The 25,562-nt window shown below is 43.2% G+C and overlaps 1 protein-coding gene across 3 annotated transcripts; it reads right to left on the reverse strand.

Annotated features, from left to right (window-relative positions):
• Window positions 1–5: 5 nt before the first annotated feature.
• On the reverse strand, window positions 6–20,019 carry LOC111974719 (pyruvate kinase PKM). Of its 3 annotated transcripts, none has more exons than XM_024002680.2 (11): window positions 19,930–20,019; window positions 14,432–14,610; window positions 13,738–13,829; window positions 7,199–7,330; window positions 6,504–6,690; window positions 6,043–6,313; window positions 5,756–5,906; window positions 5,449–5,601; window positions 4,154–4,320; window positions 2,549–2,730; window positions 6–632 (listed from the first exon to the last, which is right to left on the reverse strand). In XM_024002680.2, exons 2-11 carry the CDS (start codon window positions 14,586–14,588, stop codon window positions 526–528), a joined length of 1,599 nt encoding a protein of 532 aa, XP_023858448.1. In that variant the 5' UTR covers window positions 14,589–14,610; window positions 19,930–20,019; the 3' UTR covers window positions 6–525. The 3 variants fall into 3 exon arrangements, with proteins under 3 accessions (XP_023858448.1, XP_023858447.1, XP_023858446.1); XM_024002679.2 differs by lacking the exons at window positions 4,154–4,320; window positions 19,930–20,019 and adding exons at window positions 3,646–3,812; window positions 17,404–17,741; XM_024002678.2 differs by lacking the exon at window positions 19,930–20,019 and adding an exon at window positions 17,404–17,741.
• Between the last annotated feature and the right edge of the window lie 5,543 nt (window positions 20,020–25,562).

The raw sequence follows: 25,562 nt of genomic DNA on the forward strand, positions 1-25,562 counted from the left end.
TTTGGGGGAAGAGTTTAACTGTGACAGGGCCTTAGAGTTGTTCACGTCGGGTTGCCACCATTTTGTTCACGTTATAGGAATTGGAGTGTGTGTTTTTTGTTACGAGTTACAGTATAGCAGGCATCTCTTAACGTGTGCCCAACCTGCCTCTCAAAACAGAGGTGCCCGGGACACACAGACCGACAGGTTGTAGCTCTTTCAGTCTGGTTTGAATGTAAGAGTCATACATGGTTTTGTTTGTGTGAATAAATACAGCTGTTTCTGGTGTGCGCGTACAGATACCCTGGAGACGAACAGAGCACACCTACGTGGRGGGAACCCTGGAGTGGATTGTAGTGGGGAGATTTCCTATTGGTCGAGTCACCACCACTGGCCTGTTCTTGGAGAGGAAGAAAAGGCCAGGTGTTTGTTGTGGGCTGTATAAGTCTGTCTGAGCCCTGGTGTTGGGACAGGGAGCGGTGAGCAGAGGGACAAGGAGGGCAAGACAGCGGAGGGTTGAGAAGGGGAAAGGAGGGTAGTCATAATTCAAGGAACCACGACCACACGCATGGTGTTGGTGTAGCCAGAGCCTGGGCGCCAACCGGTCAGGACGATCACCACATCTCCCTCCTTGAAGAACCCTCGCTCCTTGCCTGGAAAACAAAGAGCACAGTTGTCAACAGCATACTCCTACTAGTGTTGTCACCATAACAGGATTTTGACTTCGATACCAGGTTTAGTATTGCGATACAATGGCAAAAAAGAAGAAGAAATCTATAAAGTTGATCCAAAGTCAAAGAACAGCACTTGATCCAGACAGAAACTAGTCTACACTGATCTGGCAAATCTCTGGGCATCTCGAGTTCAAGATTACATTTGGAATGTTTAAACATTTATGTCAATTTATTTGACAGTCATGTATGAATCAATTATACAATCAATTTGACTTTGGTGAAAACTATCCAACTACTTAAAACAACTCGGCCTGCTCACTGGATGCTTTGAGTTGAGCTTCTGGCCGATTTCAGTTTGTCACCTGGGGCTACAATCCGCTTCCCTGTGGGACTTATTTTACTGAACAACATTTGCATAGAAGTAGTAATCTTTTAAAAAGGTGCAAGCTGTTTCTAAGACAGTCATTCATAAGGCACCTGCAGTCAGTTCGGCGAGGGAGAGACGATTAACCCAGTGAATGTTTTTGGTGACAATCAGATGAGATTTTTTTTAAATGCATATGATCACAAACAAAAGTTCTAGGGTAGTGAATTGATTTTAACTTAAGCTGTAAACTAGCATGGAAAGTTAGTATCGGAGTGCATTCCCTTTCAAGACAACTTTAAACATCTGCTATCCGAGCAGCTAACCGATCGCTGCAGCTGTACATAGTCCATCGGTATATAGCCCACCCAATTTACCTACCTCACCCCCCATACTGCTTTTATTTWTTTACTTTTCTGCACACCAGTATCTCTACTTGCACATGATCATCTGATGATTTATCACTCCAGTGTTAATCTGCTAAATTGTAATTATTTGATTTATTGCCTACCTCATGCCTTTTGCACACATTGTATATAGATTCTCTTTTTTCTACCATGTTATTGACTTGTTTATTGTTTACTCCATGTGTAACTCTGTGTTGTTGTCTGTTCACACTGCTATGCTTTATCTTGGCCAGGTCGCAGTTGCAAATGAGAACAAGTTCTCAACTAGCCTACCTGGTTAAACAAAGGTGAAATAAAAAAATTCGATACATAKGCTCCGATACATTGTAGTTTGAAACTATTCTGTGCGATTCGGTTTGATTCGAGGAACGAATCGATGCGGTGTGATACGACACTAGCATTTGTTGCGTAAACACATTCATTTTCCATTCTAAATTAAAATCTGCTGCTAATGGAGCTCATGAGCTGAACCTGTCAGAGTTGACTCAAATGCATGCAGTGAAAAACAAAATCTGAAACCAAGAAATTAAACAAAAAACTGAATTTGGGAGAAGTTTTATAGGGCCCCCCCCTCCCTTTGAGCGGTTTATTAACCATTATAAACTAGGTGGTTCGAGCCCTGAATGCTGATTGGCTGACAGCCGTATAACCACATGTATGACCGAACAAAGGGTGCTCTAATTATATTGGAAACCAGTTTATAATAGCAATAAGGCACCTCAGGGGTTTGTGATAAATGGTCAATATACCACAGCTAAGGGCTGTGTCCACTCCGCGCTGCGTCGTGCGTAAGAACAGCCCTGTGGTATATTGGCCATTACCTCATCTCCTCGGGCCTTATTGCTTAACTATTTTACCAGGTATATTGACAGAACAGTGTAATATTTTCTCTTGTACACTAATGACATGGAAGAGTTACAGGGGAGAGAAGAAGTGTGCCTATTTGAAACCTAGGATTTTTTTATTGTTTTTTTAAGTAGCTCATGATACAAAGAGGTTGTAGACCCCTGGTTTAGACCATTTGGAGTGAGCTTTTATTCTGGTGAACACTAAAATACCATAAATATCCAGGAGATCATCTTACAGGTCATGAAAAGATCTTTGTAATGGCTGTGGACTCTCACCCATTTCCATGGCGAAGTTGACCCTGAGGTCGACGTCCTCGGCCCAGACGTCGTGGGCAGGCTTGTTGTAGAGGACGGGGAAGATCCCGCGATACAGGTGGGCCTGGCGGGCGGTCTGGCCGTTACGGGTCACAGCAATGATGGGGGCGCGGGGCCTGTACCTGGAGATCAGGTGGGCTGACCTGCACACAGACAACACAGCTCAGATTCTGTCAGCCAAGGCCTGCTGCCATTCCCATTTCAGATACTGGCAATATGGCTTGAACAAAGCCTACACAAATCTATAAAAAGGGGGTAGATTTCTGAAACTTCTAATTAAAATGTATTTCTGAAATATTAGGAAACTAATGATTTGATTAGTAGAGGACCTACTATAGTAAAATAAATGTTAGCGTAAACCTATAGTGTGCATTGATGTAATTCAAATGAGCTCCCATTGACATGCCAAGTCTAAGGATGTGTCTCATTGTGAACATTAAACAAGCCAGTCAACATTTCATCCTGTTGGTTCTGTTGGGGTTACAAAGACAGTCACTCTAGATTGGTCAAAGTCAGCACAATGAGAGTTAAAAATATTAGGAAAATGTCGAGGTTGAGCAGTCAAGGGTCGGTTGATGTGAGGGTGAACACAATTGAATGACTCCTGCAGTGTTGTCAATCCAGCCGCAGAAATCTATACCCTGAAACTGTATGGCTCTACCAATGTAGGTGTTCCCAATAATGTTGAGGACTCTTAAAACAAATACAAATTTTCTTATTGTATTTATTATCTACAGATCTGTCTCTACAGAGTGGCCTCTGTCTGTGCAACCCATAATACTCCCCAACCACCCTTCTACAGCTCACATTACTGTCTCCACCCACACAGAGGGGTGACATCTGGGACCATGCAACCGTTCCCCACCAATCAAAAGTAKGGGAATAGGATGTTAAGGGTCAGAGTTGCATGTTCTGTGAGTCCCTCTCCTCCCTGCCTTCCTCTTACCTGCTGCTGCCTGTCCCTCTCCTCCCTGCCTTCCTCTTACCTGCTGCTGCCTGTCCCTCTCCTCCCTGCCTTCCTCTTACCTGCCGCTGCCTGTCCCTCTCCTCCCTCTTACCTGCCGGTCTTTGTGAGTACGACGAGAGCGCTAGCACAGCACTTGAATGAGGACTCCACTGCGCCACAGGCCACGGCCTCAGAGGGGTCCCGGGTCAGGTGGGTGGTGCGTCGCAGCTCCTCAAACAGCTGTCTGTGAAAGGTGGCTGCCTCAGCTTCCCGAGCAATCTGAGTGTGAGGGTGTGCCCGAGGCATGGGGGTTACACTCAGTCACACCACCACGAGGCATGCCTCGCACCTGAGAGGCATGGCAAACGCTTATCCAGTCCTGGTCCAGTTCATTTACGGAGTTAGGTGGATGTAACGGCTGTCAATCAGAGGCACTACCAGATATATAGCCTATTCTTATAATAGATTCAACTTTTAGTGGTCTCCAGTTTGTTGTGACCGTAAAGACCTGTAAACGTTTGCCATGCCCTTTCATTCAGTACCTGTCTCTCCCTACTCTGGCTTCTCACAAACCTCCTGAGTCGCCCCCCAAAACAGCCGTGCTACAGCCACCTGCCTACCTTCCAGAGTTAGTGAGCACAATGAACGCAGAGGACAAGATCTTAAAGGACGCCTCCACGGCGCCGATGGCGATAGCCTCGGCCGGGTCGGTGGAGTGTGGTGCGGCACGCCGCAGGTCCTCGAACACCTGCCGATGAAACATGGCTGCCTCTGCCTCGCGAGCGATCTGACACAGGCGAGGGCAAGATGTAGCAGACACAGGAAGAACACCAGACAGATAAGGAAAGAGTGATAGGAGGAGACGAGATAGAGGGAGGGTAGGAAGTTAAGGTGAAAGGAATAGGATGAGGAGATGGAGGTATGCAGAGGGAAAGGGCAGAAATGTAGGTTTAGTCAGAGTGCAGTTTAGTGAGACAAGAACAAAACATTCATGTTAAAACACATCCAATGGGCCACCGCAGCCAGTCCATTTAGCTATGGCGTCTAACACATCACAGCATTATAAAAACACTAAACTACTTTTATGATCCTATGGTAATTCTATAGTTAGTATCGGAAAATAATTCTACATACCACCCAAACTGACTTTGCTCATTCAAACTAGTTAGCTGTGAAGAGGTTTTATGAGATGGGCAGGTGACTATAGCCAACTGGTGTTATAACATGCACGCCTTGCACAGTCACACATGAAGAGATAGTCAAACAGGAAATGAGAGGAATAAGAAGTCCAATAAAAAAAACTAAACAGAGGGAAAACATTCAAAGACCATAAAATAGAAGCTGTTAAGAGGCAGAGTTAGTCTGAGCGTAACATCAGCCCTTGTGTAGGACAGTGCCTTCAGTTAACTCACAATGCATTCTTAAAAGGTGAAAACATGTTAAAGCGTGAAGGACTTGGTGCTGCAGTGAACTCATAGGCAGCTGCTCAAGGACTGCTGAGTCACTCCTGCCTGCATCCAGAGAGGAGTGCAGCAGCGGAACTAGAGTCAGCTGTTAAAGGCCTGAGTAGAAGAAAATGAGGGCAGCGTCAGTCACATTCTCCACCCATGTCCTACACTCTGCACTATTAAAACCTAGTGAGCAACCATTCTATGGATCATTATGAGGCAATATAATACCAGCTGAATCCAGAATGCTTTTGCTGACCCTGACAAACATCACATGACATAAAACATGAACAAATAAAAAAGTGGAAATGAGTGTTTTGACTTCCATCAGCAACATGACTTCCAGTAGCTCTGACCCTGCTGTTGATAGGTCTACACAGTGTAGGTCAGGACTAGTGCAAGTCGAGGAATGATGAGCCAGACTTAAGGACAGTACTGGAGGCTAACTGTAGGGGCCACTGTCTCACCATGTGCTGTGTGCGGACAGCCTCCAGGGGGTAGTCTCCCTTGGCGGTCTCTCCACTCAGCATGATGCAGTCAGCTCCATCCAGCACGGCGTTGGCCACGTCACTGCCCTCGGCACGGGTGGGCCTGGGCTTCTTGATCATGCTCTCTAACATCTGTGGGAAGGACAGGGGTTCACAATGTCAGGCTACCAACAGYGTAATAACACACAACCTTTCACATCACAACAAACTGTAGCATCCCTGTGGAAATAGAAATGTCTCTCGTTCATTTATATTTAAAAAAAGCTGTCGTCACAAGTAAACTGACCTGTGTGGCGCAGGTGATTGGCTTGCCGGCTCTGTTGCAGCGGCCAATCATCATCTTCTGGGCCAGGAACACCTTCTCTGTGGGGATCTCAATTCCCAGGTCTCCACGGGCAACCATGATGCCATCACTGGCTTCCATGATTTCATCAAACCTGCACAGGGGACGGGAACGTTTGTGAATGTGAATTTAGTGCTGGAACGTAAAGATTTTGGGCACTGGCCAGTCGAGCACAATTTCTACTAGCCAAGGGTCCAAAATCAGCTTGCATTTAATGCYATCACACAGACCTGCGCACTCCCTCGTGGTTCTCCAGCTTGCTGATGATCTTGATATTCTTGCCCTTCTCTCCCAGCACCTTCCTGACAGCGTGCACGTCGGCTGCTTTACGGATGAAAGAGGCAAACACCATGTCCACTCCTTGCTCCACGCCGAAGGTCAGGTCAGAGATGTCCTTCTCAGAGACAGCAGGCAGGTCCACAGCAGCACCAGGCAGGTTCACACCCTTCTTACTGCCCAGGGTCCCTCCATTCTCAATCTCACACATCAGGTAGTCACCACCTGGGGACACACATTGGAGAGGAGACACTTAACCGTTATCTCCAGGCAATAAAGAATAGTAAAGGACTTTCTGTCCATCCTCTAACCACCCAAAGGTTCAGTAAGTGAGGAGATTCTAGGGCTCATAGATCCTCAAAGGAATATTCTCTAGTCTATTCAGCTCTTAAGTGGGAGCCAGACATGGACTCACCGATTTCCTTGACCTGGAGGGACACGAGTCCATCGTCGATGTAGATCTTGCTGCCCAGCTCCACCACCCTGGTGATGTTCTTGTAGTCCAGCCACAGATTGTCCTCATCACAGTTCTCCTGGTAGGCATCATCCAGGGTCAACTTGATCATGTTGCCCTTCTTCAGCTCCACCTCAGATGTACCACTCTGACACACACAAAGGACCATGGATGAGTCTCAATTGGTCACCATGACTATGGGGGGGTTCAACCACTCAATGAAGTAAGTGGCTCATTGAAGAGTTTGAAATCTCTCAAGCTTGTAGTAGTCCAATATATCTTTACCACAAGCCGTTCAATATTTCATACAGATGTAGGTTCTTAATTTGATCACCCAGTTGCAGGAGAACTTTCCTGCAATGCAGGAAATGTAAAACTTGTTGTATAATTGAGGTTTAAAAGGTGTATGAAATTTGTAATTCCACTTTAAAATTTCAGGCTTGATTTTGCCTTAAGAAAAAAGGATTAACTATAATCCACATTTCCCGTTGCTGCAGGATTATTTTCCTGCTGTAGCAAACTGGCTCAAATTAAGATCCCACATCTGTACTCAATATTTAGTACAACAAAATGAGTAGTAAACATTTGATAGGGCCTCCAATCAGTTGGTGTGATGGGAACATGGTAGTTAAGTGTTGTTGGTTGGTTCTACTCACTCCCTTGATAAGTCCAGTCCTGATCTCAGGTCCCTTGGTGTCCAGAGCAATGGCCACGGGGCGGTAGTGGATGCTGCCAGGCTCAAAGCTCTCACAGGCCTCACGCACATTCTTAATAGTCTCACAGTGGTACTGTGGAACAGAGAATAATAAGAACAAAGATAAACATTCTATAAGAAGGAAATCATTTTTGAACAGGCCTGCACATTTAACACTAAAGCAACAACACGTCAGCCAGATATTGACATTTTATTTCAGTGACAATGTGAGAGATGGCCCAGGCATGGGAAAACTCATGTCGGAGGGTAGAAACCTAGTGTAGGTGTAATGAGTCACGCAACTGAACACAATCAGCTGACAACATATCAGGGCAGGGCAATAAGAAGATAAGATTATGCATTATAACCAGTGGTGTAAAAGTAAGTAAAAATACTACTTAAGTAATTTGGCAACTTTTACTTTACTACATTCCAAAAATGTACTTTTTACTCCATACATTTTCCCTGACACCCAAAAGAACGTTACAGTTTGACAGTAAAATTGTCCTATTCACACACACACTTATCAAGAGAACATCCCTGGTCATTCCTCCCAGATCTGATCTGGCAGACTCGCTAAACAAATGCTTCATTTGTAAATTATTTCTGAGTGTTGGAGTGCGCCCCTGGCTATCCGTCAAAAATAATAAGTGCTGCCTGGTTTGCTTAATATAAGGAATTAGAAATAGATAATTACATTTCAGCAATTCCATTTACTTTTGATACTTATTTTTAAAACCAAATCCTTTTACTCAAGTAGTATTTTACTGGGTGACTTGAGTCATTTTTTAATCAAGTTATCTTTACTTTTACTCAAGTATGACAATTTAGTACTTTTTCCCCCACCACTGCTTATAACTACTACAAACAGGGTCATAAACATGACGCAATCCAGGATGTGGTCTAGAGTCTTGACAACTGTTACCAGTAGCGCAAACATCCCATCTGTATAGGTACCACTGAAAAAGTTCAAATGGTTTTCAAAGAAGGCTAAGMTGTTCTGAAGCGCAATAGAAAACATTCTCCCCGGATTTCTAGGAAGAGGTCACTTAAAACTGGTCATATTTTAGGCTACAACATACAGTACAGAGTAATTATTTTATGTAAACAGTGCGAGTCAAGAAGCCAAATGCATTTGGCAGAGGTTGACTTTAACTGTTAACCGATTGCCCTGGGCAGGTAAACTGAACAGTAGAGCAGGGGGAAAATCTGTGGCTACCCGATTGGACAGGTAAAATTTATTCTACTGTTCCATTTGTTAATGTGCCTTAGCGACTCGCAACAAAAAATTAAACSAAGGCCAGGGCATTAGTTATTTCCCCTACAATGCCGACCGCTAGCTCTAGACACGCGCTCCCATTAGGCCTGCAGAAATACTGCCTATAAAACATAACTGATGGGATACACAAAACTGTAGACAAGCTACATTCCTTTCCTCTGCATGTCTCACCCAACTCTGACCGCTCCCTCTAGATCACACACATATACAAGCTCCCATTATGCCTGCAGAAATACTGCATWTAAAACATATGATGGGATACACAAACTACATTCCTTGCTAAATCATGAACGCTTTATCACAAATAAATGGTCTGGTGGATTGAAGTAGGCCAGTGTCCCAACCACGAGCTGCATTTAAAAAAATAAAATAACTGGTGTGTCTATTTTCCGGTGCTATTTTGCAAACTGCTAGTGTGCCATTAAGCAATTGGTTACAACCCCCCTAAACCTAGGCAGGTTTCAGACTGAAATATGAAAGGAATTGGTCAGAGTGTATTGTTTTGAGAATCATTAGTCTATTTTGTTATATAAAAGCCTGCCCACCAAGTTTAAGCTCAAATCAAACAAGGAAAACCAATTACCACCAAATCTGATGAATTTAAGCTCTTTATAATGCTGTTAACTGCATGTCTCAACTCCCAATACTAAGGGAAAAACACCCTGTTAAACTAGAGTAAACAGTGAGAGATGCACCTATTTCAGTAGCGTGAGTCGCAGATCAAGTGGCACTTGCAGTCCTTCATTTAGRAAATCACCAAGGAAAATGTTTCAGTTTAGACAGAATATTCATTTGATTTAGCTGCCCAGTGCGCTAGCTAGGAAGTGGGATTACAGCTTCATGAATTTGCCAGATGAACAAGTGGCCATGAAAGCTTAATGTCAACCCCTGATTTATGGCTAGTCCCCATTTCAGATTAGACTACACACTCAGTGCAATACCCTTTATCAGTTGTAAACTTGTGGTTAACACAAAACTTACTTTATTCAGACAGCATGACCTGGATGTTTACAAATAGCTAAATACACTACTACAACCTGCCTGTCCACATGTACATTACAACTATACTAATGGTCTTGAGTGGCAGTGCTAGCGTTGCCCTTGGAGACAGCTGCCCCAGATGGCTCATGCTGCTTCTCCCCATCTGGGTAAAAAGTAACCTGAGCTTTAGCTAAGCACTTAATTGGCAGGTAATCACATAGGGCTTAATTTTCATTCCCTCCTTCCCAGTTATTCTGCATCACCACAAACAGCCAAGATAACTACATTCTCAGCATATGCCTTAGAGCAGCTAGTCAGACAAAGCAAGGTCATCTGAGAACTGGGTATAGTTTCAGCGAGTGGATATGTCATTTCATGAAGATGTGGAAGTGCACTTCCTAACATTTTGATAAGCCTTTGATAAGCCATGATACAGTAGAGGGCCAGGAGACAGACAGGATGACAAGGTGAGTGGCTCAGGCCCCCTGCCTGAGAGTAGCAGGTTAAGACAGAGGAAGAGGAAGCATCTTTTGCCTGCTGAGTGACCTCTACTGAACAGGGAATTGAAGCAGTTGACTGTGACGGAGTGGGAGGGACTCAACCTGTTGCTCCAGGCCTGCACCCTGGGCGGGGTGATAAAACTACAAGATGAAGGCACAGATTAAATATTTTTAGTGGCACAAGCAACCTCAGGTAAGGTTTCCACTGCTGTCTGCCTGCTCCATTTCACAGTTTAGGGCCTACCTTTGATCCTGAGCAGACAACTCCACACTGACGCTACCCTTGAACTGCACACCCTGGTTGGCACAGAGTACATCTCATATTCAAATGACATCTTCTGAAGGTAGCTGATGCTTTGCAAAGAAGCATGCCTGACAGACAATGACGAGTGGCACTATGGCGACATTGGAGCAGGGAGGCGGTCAAAATGGCGGCTTGAACAGACGCTTTAGCGAGTTGCGCACCAAACTTCAGAAAGATTGTGGAGAAAAAATAAAACGTTTCCAGACATTCCTATTATTGTTTTTATTTGCTCAAGATATAAGAGCTTTCCAGTGACTGGAATGATAAGTGGATCATTTATTATGGCATGTCCATGCGAAGCCGTGACAAAAAGAAGGAAGGAAGAAGCTAGCCGTTCTATTGCTAAACAACGAGAGGAACTTTCTTATAGACAACTGCACTTGCCCTATGGATGATCTCACGCATTCGAAGTCTGTTGAAGATGACGAGTTCCCCTCTTTACCGGTTACGCCATGCAAACCTCCACCCTCCTAATAATTAGTTGTTTTTTTTAAATAACAAGGGACTGACATCTTGGCTTCTGTCTCCTTACTCATCAACTCCAGGTCTGATGCCATTKAGAAAATGGTAGGGGCAAACACCACGGTAATCAAAGGCTGGAAAAAGAGTTTGCATGTGGTGAAATCAAGGATGTGAAAATGAGTCGCTAAAGTTGAAAAGCGTGTGGAAAAAGGTGGAACAGAATAACAATCTACCATAGACATCTCACTAATCTGGAGCAATACACAAGATGGATCCTGAGACTCTACGGCATGCCCGAGGTGGAGAATGAGGATGTGCGACGCACATCTGCCAAGAAGTTACGCCTGTAAAGAACAAAAAAAAAAGAACAAAAAAAATCTGTGATACCGCCGATGTTGTGCGTCACCAAGAAGAAAAAGCAAAACGATTCAAGACTAAGGGGTATCAATTCTCTTCACTGCCAGATTCTACAGTGATGCGGTCTGGAAAGTGGTTAGAAAGAACGTGTTCCTTCAGAGCCACGGTCTGCGTGTTGACAAGCATCTCAACCCGGAGGACATAGGAACAAGTTGTGGCCAACGATCAAGAATGCATGAAATGCTGCCTACTACRGAGGACGAGGCTTCATCAACAGTTTGGAAATCCATATTCCTCCCTAGAACCTCACCAGCAGGAACAAATTGATGGTGTCACCCATGGTATTCTCATTGTCGTTGCACCGAATACCTAACAAGCCTCGGGTGACAATTTCTCAGCACGACTCAGGTACCTCAATCATTTATTCGTTTTTTTCCCTTGTATGACCAGATGGCGGCCTATTTTGTTTACAAACTCACGAAGACTGAAAGTTGTATAAAAATAAGAAACCTGCATACAGTAACTGAGGCATACAGATCTGTTATGACTTACATTACTGTTATTGTTCTATGTAGTTATTAATACTTATTTCTAAGTGAGAATGGTCTTAAGAATGTACACACACTACCAGTCAAAATTTGACACCTCATTCAAGGGTTCTTTATTTGTACTAATTTTCTACATTATAGAATAATAGTGAGGACATCAAAACTATGAAATAACACACAAGTAATCATGTAGTAACCAAAAGAAAAGCGTTGAACAAATCAAAATATATATTTTATATTTGAGATTCTTCAAAGTAGCCACTCTTTGCCTTGATGACAGCTTTGCTCACTCTTAGAGCGGCATATGTTAGTCTAGAGATACCTTTACAGTAAAATAAGCAGACACCAGATGCTTTTCTCATTTCTGTGGAGAACCCGTACCCATTACATTAGGAAAATATAATGAACACTTACGAGTATGGTGGGCTGAWTTTACTGGACTTTACTAATTTAAATAATACTTAAGATCAATTGGATAAATCAATTCCTAAGAAGAACTTCATTCCTCATCATRTCTTCTCTACTTTTGGTGGCCTTCACTTCATGTTGGTTTGTAATTATAATATTGAAAAAGTTCCAGTGAAACTCTGCTTTTCATCGGCAGGTTCTCGTCAATTTCTCCACACATTATATATGGAATAAATTAGGACATAGTATAAAATTACTTATACTGTTTTTAGAATATTGGTTTCTGAAATAATATCCTATTGGTGAGCCAACTTGTAAATGCAAAGGGTAATTCTTATCACTTTACAAGATCCCTGTAACACCTCATGATTTTGCAATTCTTTTAGATGCCATTCCCTCAGGTGTTGCTTTATTATTCAGGAACGTGTCAAGACCTGACCCTCAGAACATACTTACTATTAACCCTGTTGACTCATCAGTAGCAAAGATTTTTCTTCTCTTTTGGTCCCTTCAACAACAGAGCTATATGAGCCTCGTTTCAGCAGGATGTTGTATCTATACCTTATGTCATGCCTTATTGGAAATGGTTTTATTGATAATGGTCTTGGATGTTGCCACACACATACCTACTTATTAACTAAATTAAGGAAGTTCCTTTCTGAATTCTTCATAATTATTATCCTGCCAACCACCATACAAAGAAGTTTAAGAAAAACACAAATTCACCATTGTACCTTTTGTAATGACCACCCAGAAACGGTGTTGCATTTTTTTGGCATTGTATTGATGGAATCAGTAGATTTATAATTGAACCYATTTATGAGGATTTTACACTATTATGGAGAGATGTACGGCTTGGATTCTTTAACTACGATAGAAATAAGTTGAAACAATTAAGTAATTAATTTCACAAATTTTGGGGCCAAATTTCATATTCAAAATGTAAATTTACAAACACATTTTCTTAAAATATAGTTACATTTATTTTTGTAAGACAATTAAATACACTACCAACAAAAAAGCTGTTAGAATAAGTGTTTATGTCCCTTAAGGTCCTTGTGTAACGTGATATTGTACCCCCTAGCCCAATTGTCCTTTGTATGTGTATATGACACACACACACTTGTGTTCCCCCATGTACTTTTGTATTGATGTTTGTTGAAAAAAAAATGTCCTTGACCTAAAGATCATCAAAACAGCCTGTGTGGGTTTGTGCTATTCAGTAGAACTTGGAATTGCCAGGGACATCGCGACACGATATCACAATACTTTGGTGCCGATACGATATGTATCGCGATTCGATACTGCAAATTTTATTGCAATTCAATGTTTCAAACATATTGCTCACCATATRTCTGCTGCAGAGGGACAAGAGGGAGCAACGAGAAACATGTTTTGATCAGTCATGGAAATAAGTGCTGAAAAGAAATTTGCTCCCAATTTCAAAGCTATGAATGGAAAATAGACGTGTTGGTGCAGGTTCAGCCAACTAGCGCAAAAATAGAGATTGCCAAAACGATACACCGTGAAAATATCCTAATATGTAACTATCGACCCCGCCCCCACAGATATACGGTTTAGGTCTGGATCCAGTCTGTGTAGAAGTGTGTGATCATCCTCCACTGCAAAAGTCTAGGTGTCTAGACATGCTAGGGAACCCACCTCGTGAGATCCATGGGAGAAGTTCATGCGAGCGATGTTCATCCCAGACTTGATCATCTCCTTCAGCATGTCCACAGAGCGGGAGGCTGGCCCTGTTACGACAGAGGTTTAAACATCAGCACACACACACACACGTGTGATGGCATACAGTGGGTATTTCACAGCATCATCCTATAGTAGAGGGCCTTTAAAATACTGATGTAAAAATGTTATAGGCCTACAGACATTTGAATGCTAGCATCCATTGTGTGTGAGTGTGTTAGGCGAGATACCTTGAGTCACTCACTGTTGTGCAGCACGTGCCAGGTGATCTAGTTACAGTATGGAATTCACAACTAAATGTTTGCCATCTAGATATCTTATAACTATTAAGTTAATTGTCTAAAAATGTCCTAAATGCTCTCAAGTTGTGCATTTGGTTTACTAATTTTGTAGCTAGTTAGCCATCTAGCTGAAGCTGAAAATAGTTTAGGTCAGAGACATTTTGACAATACGTTCGTTAGCATTTTCTATGGGATTTTACATGTTCCTGTTAGCATTGCTAACCATCGGATTACAGAGGCTCAGTGAAGTTTGAAAATAGCAGCCCTTGTGTTCAGTGCCAGTATTACCGAATATCCCAGGATGGCACAAGGTCGGTATGACAATCTAGATACCGCCCAAGCCTAGTTGGGCGGAGTGCGTGGCCACTGACCAATAGTGCAGATGATGCCAGTGTTGCGGGCGGTGGTGGGCTCAGAGTCTATGTCCAGCAGGCACATGTGCTCCAGGAAGGTGTCGGCCATGGCAGCGCCGAGCTGCTGCGTCTGGACGAAGGCAGAGCCCATGTCTTGAGACTTTGAACCGGGCATGATGGCAAAATTTGAAGAAGTCCTGGAGGAGGAGAGAGAGATGAGGTGATATGAAGGGCGTACTAAGACAGTAAGGTGCTAATGGTTCACTCAATTCAGTGTCTCCAATCTCAGGCATTATCAGGTCATGGACTGGACTGCCACATTAAACACACATGACCACACTGGTTCATGAAACCAACTTTAGAGCCACCAGTCTAGGAATTAGCACACAACAGCTTATTGGAGGCACAGTGTGTGGCTTTGAATCAATTGACATCTGTGCAAATAACTGTTTGTTTGTGGAATGAGGAACCTATTCAAAAGAAGACTACATCTGAAAAAACAGGAAGTGTGATTGAAGCCCTTGCCTGCTGGTTCTCATGCTGTACCATAGACAAAGACATGGGCCTAGATACGATTGATCTATAACATAGCCTGGGCTACAGAAACATGTCGAGGTTATTCCTAGCCAGTAATATTCTTTCATTGAGGAGCACATTGAGCTGTTTGCACATTGTGTTCTCCCCCTCCCCTCGTCTGAGGTCCCCCATGGCAACCGCAGCCCTGACTGGCACAGTGCTTTCATTATTTCCTCCTAGCCCAGGACAGATCACTTTCAACATGGCTCAATACAGAGCTGTTGAAAACAAGGGGACATTTCGAGAAGGACTGCATCAAACCCAATAGGTTACTTCGTAGCACCATAAAGTTATCTTGCTCAAGACTCTTCCCTTTTCTAGTGTCATTCTTGACAGTATTACACAACAGGCTCTTTGTACAGGTACTGTATGTCAGGCCAAATTCTCAGTGGCTTTAGGGCAGAAAAAAAGTCAATGTGGTAGATCTGTGTAAGGTGGAGCATCTCTTTGAGAGTGTGGCGTCCGAGTCAACTCTGCTTCAGGGGCTGTTGCCATGGTTACATAACCAAGGAATGTGGCAATAGATGTCATACCTTCCATCTGTGGTATGTAGGCTGAGGGGGATCACTGGAGGGCTGCCCTAGACAAGTCAGGGTTACCAAACTGGACTAGCATAAATACTAACCAGTGGAGTTTAATTTAACCCAGTCTAAATTATACAGTGACACTCACATGAACAGAGAACAAACTCACTGATTGCTTCTTCAAGGTGGAGCTTCTAGGAAATACTAAGCTTTCTAATAGGCTACATCTGTTAGTCTACCTTGTTGCGGTGAACAGTTCCACTATTCTGGCAGAACTCTAAGACACTACTTAAAACAGATGAGAATCTGCAGAATGCATAGGGACAGAGAGAGCATGTCATCTTCCTCAGTAGCCCCGCTTACTGCAAAGCCCACAGCACAATCGTATCACATAACTCCCCTCAAAATTACCAGGCTAGTTTGAATTAGCCGAGGCTAAATTTGTTTGGCTAATGTTAGCCAATGTTGCCAAAACCATGAGAAAACAAGTGATCAGTCATGGAGATAAAAGCTCTGAAGGAAAAATACTGGAGTTTTGGTGCAGGTACAGTCTGCAAAAATAATGTGATATTGTCAAAAATAATATCCCGATATGTAACTGTAATCAACCCCGTCCCCCCGCATTCACTATTATTTAGGGCAGGCAACCCTCTAGAACCAGGCCTACACTCAGCTCATCTCTTTCAGTGTGTAAATGAATCRGGACAGGGCCCTGCCAAACAGCAGCAGTAAAACCCAATAGGCAGCAGCTCAGTGACATCAGAGCCTCAAAGGCAGCAGCCCAGTGTTGTACGTGAGCACGGTCACATCCTGCTCTCTCCAGACTCTCAACTGCGTACACAGCATGAGACAGCAGGGGCAAGGTGTAGCCCCCAGACAGAGTAGAGCACAGTGTAGACTGCAGAGAGAGGAACAAAAATCATACAATGCCTTGTCTCAAATGAGGCCTAGATTCTTATCCCTGGAACACACTGTATACAGCAAACTGCAGAACACCCAACAGGGTCATTTTATTTGAGGGGGTGAGACATGGGATGGGCTCTTACGTCCACACAAAGGCTGGTAAGGTAACCAACAACAACTGACAATCTCAAGAGGTTGACGTCTCAAGATCAATGCACATAAATCAGTGCCATAGGCTACATAAAATACAGTGTAAATTGTATAATGCAATTTCTGTTCATATGGTCACTATGGCTTTACTCCTTCCTTCAAATGAACAGGGACATGTTCTGAATTATCCTACAGCCTGAGGGGAGTCCTGACATGACCCAGCCTGCTATGCTTCCGCAGGAAACCCTTCCTACCCTGTGACTAACATAACACAGCTAGGCTGATGGCTCACCAAAAGATGCTCTACAGTCCAAGGCCATGCCAGTCTGATCCACCCTTTCACTGAGAGACACCATACATAATACATAACCATACAGCCTGTGACAAAGATGTAAAGAATGTTAGGGCTGACCTGGGGCCAGTGACACACACCAGTAATAAACCTAAGTGACCCAGATGCATATCTAACTTTAGAGCTGCCCTGTTGCTATCAATCCTCCCCAATCCCTTCCAATCCCACCTCTCACTGGAACAGAATATACTTCCCCGCTCTCCATGTACTTCCTCTGCCTACGTACTGCCCCCTCCCCCTTCCCTCCCCCTTTCCTCACTTTCACACATCCATGYCATGCACACACTGTGCAATGTCTCCACTGCGCATTGGCAGCATAGCCAGAGTTTGCCTTACAGGAGTGACATCACATGGCATCCTAGGCGCAGCCATGACGACCCCGACGTAGCCAATAATCCTACACTGGTGACCTCAGAGAAGCCCAGCACTCTTCCCCTGCGCTACATTGATTCAGTCTCATCATCCAGCTATGTGGCTTTACGTACCAGTAGACCTTTCTGTTCCTCCTGGGGACGTACAAAAACGTAGCTGCTACAGCCCTCCAGAGGATCCCCAGTCTGTGTGACCCCCGGTCCCCACAGAGCGCAGCAGGAACRGCAGCAGAGCTAACCGGACAAGCAGGAACTCCCGGTAGAGTGACTCGCCTGCCTACGCATGGCTCAGGAATAAATCCTCTTCTCTTCAGTGAGGATAACGTGCTGCAGTACACACAGTCCAGGCTGCTGCATCCATGGAGCAGGCTGCGTGCCCTGATACTGCGACTATACATGAGACCTTCAAACCTGCCGTTTACCGCAACCATGTTATGCTGGCAGCACTAGGTCATATTACCCCTAGGGCTCTAAAAATGGTGGCTGTGTATTCTAATAATAACACATGGTAAGCCTGTGTAGAAGACAAAATGCTAGCCTGGGATTAGTGCATTGCATGCTGCCATTGGGTGGCAGTAGTCATACATCACTGGGTGGGTGACACATTTGCATTCTGTGCTGCATTGCATTACACAGCAGATAGTATCCATGTTCTGCTGCACTGCAGCCTAGCGTTACTCAGCACCTGTAGCCACTATGCTAGTCTCACATCACCAGACATAGCCAAGAGCAGGAGGCAAGGCTACCGCGATGCATGGCAGACTGCATGAAAGTGACACCAGCTGCAGCAGGACTACTGCAGCAAAACAAATGCAGTCAGTGTAGGCCTACACCCCTCAACACTGCAGCAGGTTAAGGACAGTTCATAGGTTGGGTTTTCAACCTGGGCATTCTGAGTTTTTATTTCACCTCATTGAGAACAAACTTCAGAGGAAGAGGTGCCTAGTCATTCTCCCTGTGCACCGTTAGGGGCTATTGCATGATATTTGAAACTCTGGAAAGTTACAGCAGGAAATGACTAAAAGGTGACACCAAAGTTGGAGTATTTTAGACATTTAGCATGCATACGTGCTCCCAGCCCAGTACTCCGGGTATGCAGATTGCCAGATAGGGCACTGACATATACATTATAATCTAGGCCTCACACCCCTACGAGAAGCACTACGTTGGGACATACCATAGTATAGCCACTCCTGTCCCCACTGACAAGACATGATTCCTAACCTACTGAGAAGTGCTCCTATGCCCTAGCATCCCAAAATAGAAGTCGGCTCCCTCAAGTGACCTGGCTGATGCTGTGTAAAGTATAGGGTCAGGGTGGCTTGTATTTCCTCCTACACTAACACAGGGCTCTGAGCCAGAAGAATCTGTTACATAACAATGGCTGAGCATCTCAGGAATAGTCCTAACTAGACGTAGGAGGAGCACTAAACCTTAGTTTGAAGCCTAAATTAGTTCTGAGACTGACTAACCACACACATTTCTGATATGAAATTTTCAAATTGTTCAAGTTAGTCTAGACAGGCTTCATCAAAAAAATAAAAATAAAAATGAGGGCCTACATGACCATTTGATTTGGGAGGTAGGAGATGGAAGAACTGACCATGGAGGTCAGGGTTTGATGCAGGCTAGCTGATAGAGCTACAGTATTGATGTATGACTAGTCAATAAACAGGCACTGCAGAAGAGGGATTCTAGAAGGTTGCACCGACTCCCCCCGTGTCAACAAAGCCAGTCCATTCAGACATAGTTAGGGCCATATAAAATTGTGTTTTTTGCTGTCTGCTTCACGGATTTTATAGGGCCCTAGAGTTTGACAGGTCAGTGAGGCCACACTACTATAGTAAAGGTGCTTGTTGTAGACTTATTCCCAACAAAAGGACCCTAGACCACTGAATGTCAGTGTGAATAACAGTTTTGTTCAGGGGGCCAGGAGGACCGCACATATCTGATCATTATTATTAAAAACAACCGATTCATTAAATTGGTAACATGAGAATGGTCAGTCATCAGTTTGCAGTACAACGCATCCACTGATGCGCCACAGGGCACGTCTCCATTCTGCGTCACATTTTCACGAATTTAAGATATCGCGAAGAGAAACTGGCCAATGGAATTTCAAGTTCATCGGGCAACCACACCCACCACGCGAGACAAGACAAACGCGCTCGTATTTTACTTTTCTCCCCGCTTTAAAATACATGTTTTAGACTGATACCATGTTMGTTCATGACAAATAACTCCACTCATAAAAATAGTAGTTAACTAGTAAGTTCACCCGTATGAATGGTTAACTGGAGAAAACTGCATCACGCTGAGTTAGTCACTGACAAACGACACCATTCTTTGTATGACTACAACAAACGACACCATTCTTTGTATGACTACAACACCACATGGTTTGTTAGTTTAAACGGTGTAAGATGGTTCAAAGTGACCACTACTGTTACCTCTTACTAGGTAGCTAGACAGTCATCTTTTAGGATCCATCCCTTGCCTGGACTATGCCACTAAAGAAACCAGCTGGCAACAGAATATGATAACGTCAATTGAATAAAATTGTAATTTTGTGACAGCAGTACAGCAAAACTAACGTACATCATGTCATTAGCTAGCTACAACTCTTGTGATGATACTCACCTTCTGTCGATGAACAACTGCTAGACTGACGTATTTCTCTTACACCCAGAAGCTCAAGGTGATCTCCTAAACTGAAGCGGAACTATTTTTGTTCGATGCATCACGTATCCATCCGCGAGAAATAAGTCGCTATTACAAGTATATAATGAATTCAATCGAAAGATATGGTTTCAATAATTCATAAATATTTAGAATGTATTTATGTATGATTTCTGATGTATTCTTTGGAGAAAAAAAACCCCGGTTAACTAGGGCTTGGAACTATAAACCATGGGGAAGTTTACATAAAGGAACATAATGAAAGTGCGGTGATGCGATACCGCTGATGTCCAATCAGGAACGAGAAGCATCTCTGAAGCATGGGGCCGACATGTGACTCAGGGATGCGGTATAATTTCTTGAACATCTCATCGGAATGGGTACCATAGGGTCTTATATTCAATTACCTGCATTTCAGTGACACTATGGTCAATCTCACTGTATAGTCAATAGTTGCATAAATGTATACCCATCATGGTGGTTGGAGATGTGAAAATCCCACGAAAGACACACCTAAAATTGCACGTACATCCTCGAAGCCGCAGTGTCTCATGGGATGCCCATGACTGAAAGGTTATATTATTGTGTAAGTAACAAATGTGTCAGAAAATGATCGTGTCTCACGCTCTCAAACAAATCAGTAGTTCAATCCTTTCCAATCTCCACTCATCTCACCCAGACACATAGTATCTGATGATGATGACGATATTTTACATAATTGTAGTTACCATCACGATACTACTAATCATGCAAGGCAGTTCCACAACATGCCACTTTAAGAGTTCACTTTTTAATTTAGAGAATTCAGAGGGTCTGTCATCAGCACAAGTATAACCACAGATAGGAGACAGTACCTTTGGTATACTGTAACAGTTGAGGATGAGATGATTTATAATCAGCAGCTCCCTCTAGTGTTCATTATGAAGAAGAGATTAGCTGAGGTTTAGCTTGCTGTGGCTAAACTACAATTGAATATTCCTTCCCCCAGCACAAACCTTTGATAGTTTCCCTCTAACCTTTTCTCTTACTTTTATATCATGCAATATATTTTGGGTAAAGGAGTTATATAAACAAAAACCCTTTCACTCAATCTGACTTGTTGTATTCCTACTCAACTCAAGCTCTCATCACAGATGGGAGTGAGACTACAAATTCTGCCTAACCCTCATCAAGCCAAATTAGAGGAAAATTCCTACCTGTTGTCACTGGCGAAGTGTTCTAACTGTGTAGGGATTGTCTACATGTCATCATGTACACCATTCAGTCATGGAATGTAACCCCTCCCTCTCTGTCCGCTCCTACGGTAGTCCTCACCTGAACTCAAAGGTAACATGGCTGCAGCTGCTGCCACTGTTGGCTTCTCCCTGGCCCTGGCCAGACTCTGGCTGTGTCCTGCACTCTGCACTCATAGGCTCTGCTCCCTCAGACCAATGGACACCTGCCCAGGTGAGGGACATTCCCTCCAACCCAATCACCTGGCCCCGCTGGCCAAGCCCCCACCAGTCACAGGGCATTATCATCTCACACACCACAGCCATGAGGTACAGTAAGATAACCCTCACCCTGGTGAAATCMTCAGTCAAATCCTATAGATATATAGATATTAGATAAGCGGCTGTGATGATATATTCAAATTTTGATTTGTTAGATTATATGTTTTCTGACTAAGATGATAGTTTATTTTCATATCATGTAAAATCTTCATCAGGTTTTTATAATATTTTATTGAAGTGATTCCATTTTTGATAAAGACCTAGAAAAGCAATATTCACTGCAGAACTATCTATTCTATGTCTATGGCAAGTCTCCCCTGTACGCATACAGCTAGAGCCATCCTTTGAGAAGGTGTGTACATTTGTCCTGTATAATTATGTCTATTGAAAGGGTCATGCACTGTGCATACTCCCCCACCATAGGCTCTTGAAGTATAGTGCATTCAGAAAGTATTTAGACCCCTTCCCTTTTTCCATATTTTGTTACTTTACAGCCTTGGATTAAATACAACTTCACCTCAAAAACCATCACACAATACCCCATGATGACAAAGCGAAAACAAGTTTTTAGAAATGTTTGCAAATTGTATTGAAAAAAAGTGTTAAACAAATCAAAATATATTTTACATTTGAGATTCTTCAAATAACCTCCCTTTGCCTTGATGACAGCTTTGCACACTCTTGGCATTCTTTCAACCAGCTTCGCCTGGAATGCTTTTTCAACAGTCTTGAAGGAGTTCCAACATATGCTGAGCACTTGTTGGCTGCTTTTCCTTCACTCTGCGGTCTGACTCATCCCATATTCCATATTTTGTTACGTTACAGCCTTGGATTAAATTACAATGTTCCTCATCAATCTACACACAATACCGCATGATGACAAAGCAAAAACAGGTTTTTAGAAATGTTTGCAAATGTATTAAAAAAACAAAACAAAAATACTTTATTTACATAAGTATTCAGACTCTTTGCTATGAGGTTCAAAATTGAGCTCATGTGCATCTTGTTTCCATTGATCATCCTTGAGATGTTTCTACAACTTGATTTGAGTCCACCTGTGGTAAATTCAATTGATTGGACATGATTCTGAAAGGCACACACCTGTGTATATAAAGTCCCACAGTTGACAGTGCATGTCAGAGCAAACCAAGCCATGAGGTTGAAGGAATTGTCCATAGAGCTCCGAGACAGGATTGTTGAGGTACAGATCTGGGGAAGGGTACCCAAAAATGTCTGCAGCATTGAAGTTCCCAAAGAACACAATGGCCTCCATCATTCTTAAATTAAAGAAGTTTGGAACCACCAAGACCCTTACTAGAGCTGGCCACCCGGCCAAACTGAGCAATTGGAGGAGAAGGGCCTTGGTCAGGGAGGTGACCAAGAACCCGATGGTCACTCTGACAGAGCTCCAGAGTTCCTCTGTGGAAATGGGAGAAACCTTCCAGAAGGACAACCATCTCTGCAGCACACCACCAATCAGGCCTTTATGGTAGAGTGGCCAGATGGAAGCCACTCCTCAGTAAAAGGCACATGACAGGCCACTTGGAGTTTGTCAAAAGGCACCTAAAGGAATCTCAGACCATGGGAAACAAGATTCTCTGGTCTGGTGAAACCAAGATTGAACTCTTTGGCCTGAATGCCAAGCGTCATGTCTGGAGGAAACCAGACACCATCCCTATGGTGAAGCATGGTGGTGGCAACATCATGCTGTGGGGATGTTTTTCAGAAGTTCACCTTCCAACAGGACAACGACACTAAGCACACAGCCAAGACAACGGAGGAGTGGCTTCGGAACAAGTCTCTGAATGTCCTTTAGTGGCCCAGCCAGAGCCCGGACTTGAACCCAATTGAAAATCTCTGGAGAGACCTGAAAATAGCTGTGCAGCGATGCTCCCCATCCAACCTGACAGAGCTTGAGAGGATCTGCAGAGAAGAATGGGAAAAACTCCCCAAATACAGGTGTGCCAAGCTTATAGCGTCATACCCAAGAAGACTCGATGCTGTAATCGCTGCCAAAGGTGCTTCGACAAAGTACTTGAGTAACTGAGTGACTTGCCTAGTTAAATAAAGGTTTAATAAAAATAAATCTATAAAAATKAAAGGGTCTGAATACTTACACTACCGGTCAAAAGTTTGATAGTCCCACTAAGCCCAAACCAGATGGGATGGCGTATCGCTGCAGAATGCTGTAGTAGGTATTATGGTTAAGTGTGCCTAAAATTGTAAATACATCACAAACAGTGTCACCAGCAAAGCACCCCCACATCATAACACCTTCTCCTCCATGCTTTAAGGTGGGAAATACGCATGTGGAGATCATCCATTCACCCACACTGCGTCTCACAAAGACACAGCGGTTAGAACCAAAATTCTCCAATTTGGACTCCAGACCAAAGGACACATTTCCACCAGTCTAATGTCCATTGCTCATGTTTCTTGGCACAAGCAAGTCTCTTCTTATTATTGGTGTCCTTTAGTAGTGGTTTCTTTGCAGAAATTCGACCATGAAGGCCTGATTCACACAGTCTCCTCTGAACAGTTGATGCTGAGATGTGGCTGTTACTTGAACTCTGTGAAGCATTTATTTGGGCTGCAATTTCTGAGGCTGGTAACTCTAATGAACTTATCCTCTGTAGCAGGGGTAACTCTGGGTCTTCTATTCCTGTGGCGGTTCTCATGAGAGCCAGTTTCATCATAGCGCTTGAAGGTTTTTGCGACTTGCACTTGAAGAAACTTTCAAAGTTCTTGAAATTTTCCACATTGACTGACCTTCATGTCTTAAAGTAATGATGGATAGTTGTTTTTCTTTGCTTATTTGAGCTGTTCTTGCCGTAATATGGACTTGGTCTTTTACCAAATAGTGCTATCTTCTGTGTACCCCCCTACCTTGTCACAACACAACTGATTGGCTCAAACGCATTAAGACGGAAAGAAATTCCACAAATGAACTTTTAAGAAGGCACACCTGTTAATTTAAATGCATTCCAGGTGACTACCTCATGAAGCTGGTTGAGAGAATGCCAAGTATGCAAAGCTGTCATCAAGGCAAATGGTGGCTATTTGAAGAATTTAAAATTTAAAATATATTTTGATTTGTTTAACASTTTTTTGTTACTAYATGATTCYATATGTGTTATTTCATAGTTTTGATGTCTTCACTATTATTCTGCAATGTAGAAAATAGTAAAAATGAAAGAAAAACCCTTGAAGGAGTAGGTGTTCTAAAACTTTTGAACAGTAGTGTATGTTGAATACTTAAATTTGCAAAAATGTCTAAAAACCTGTTTTTGCATTGTCATTATGGGGTATTGTGTGTAGATTGGTGAGATATAAAAAAATAAAAATAAATTGGGAAAAAGTCAAGGGGTCTGAATACTTTCTGAATGCACTGTATGTTCTATCTTTGTCTTCAGGCAGAAAATCTTTATAAGGGTCACTGCACTTTGGAATTCCTGCCATAACACATCAGCAAAGAGTGAGACAGCACTCCTTACTAAGAGTGGACACACAGCAGAGCCAAACGGACAGTTCGTTCAGAGCCTAATCTGTCTGTGATATTGGTCAGTACTTACCACGATGCAGGGAGCTAACCAGGATAAACACTGATTAAGACTGTTGCACAGAGGCTAATTGCCATTGGCTCAGACACTGACTCAGCCACTGTACAATATCCTAAACAATATGCTGCTATATAATTGCTATACACACTGCAATACATTAAATACTGTACCAATGCTTCTACATTTCATGAGTTAATTAGAATGTAATATGTTTCATGTTTTGTGGTTTCGTTCCTAAGTTTTCACTGTATATGTTTTTTTTGTTTCATCTTTTAGAAAAGGCGATTTGTGAGCGTAACAGACAGAAYGGTCCTAAAATRGTATCAGACAACAGACATGCACTTCTTTCTCAAAAAGTGATTGCTCTGGTAGAGACACAGACTCAGAAACACACAGTCATCACAGCACTAACAGGACTGCCATGTTCCTCCATTTTTCTCTCGCCCTTCTCCCCCTTAGCAGAAACACAGTCAGCTGCAAGTCACATGACCAGCTGCTAGCTCCAACTGAGCATGCTCAGGCCCCTCAGTGTTGTCAGGCA

This window comes from Salvelinus sp. IW2-2015, linkage group LG15 (genome assembly GCF_002910315.2).
Source record: "Salvelinus sp. IW2-2015 linkage group LG15, ASM291031v2, whole genome shotgun sequence".
Lineage (NCBI taxonomy): Eukaryota > Metazoa > Chordata > Actinopteri > Salmoniformes > Salmonidae > Salvelinus > Salvelinus sp. IW2-2015.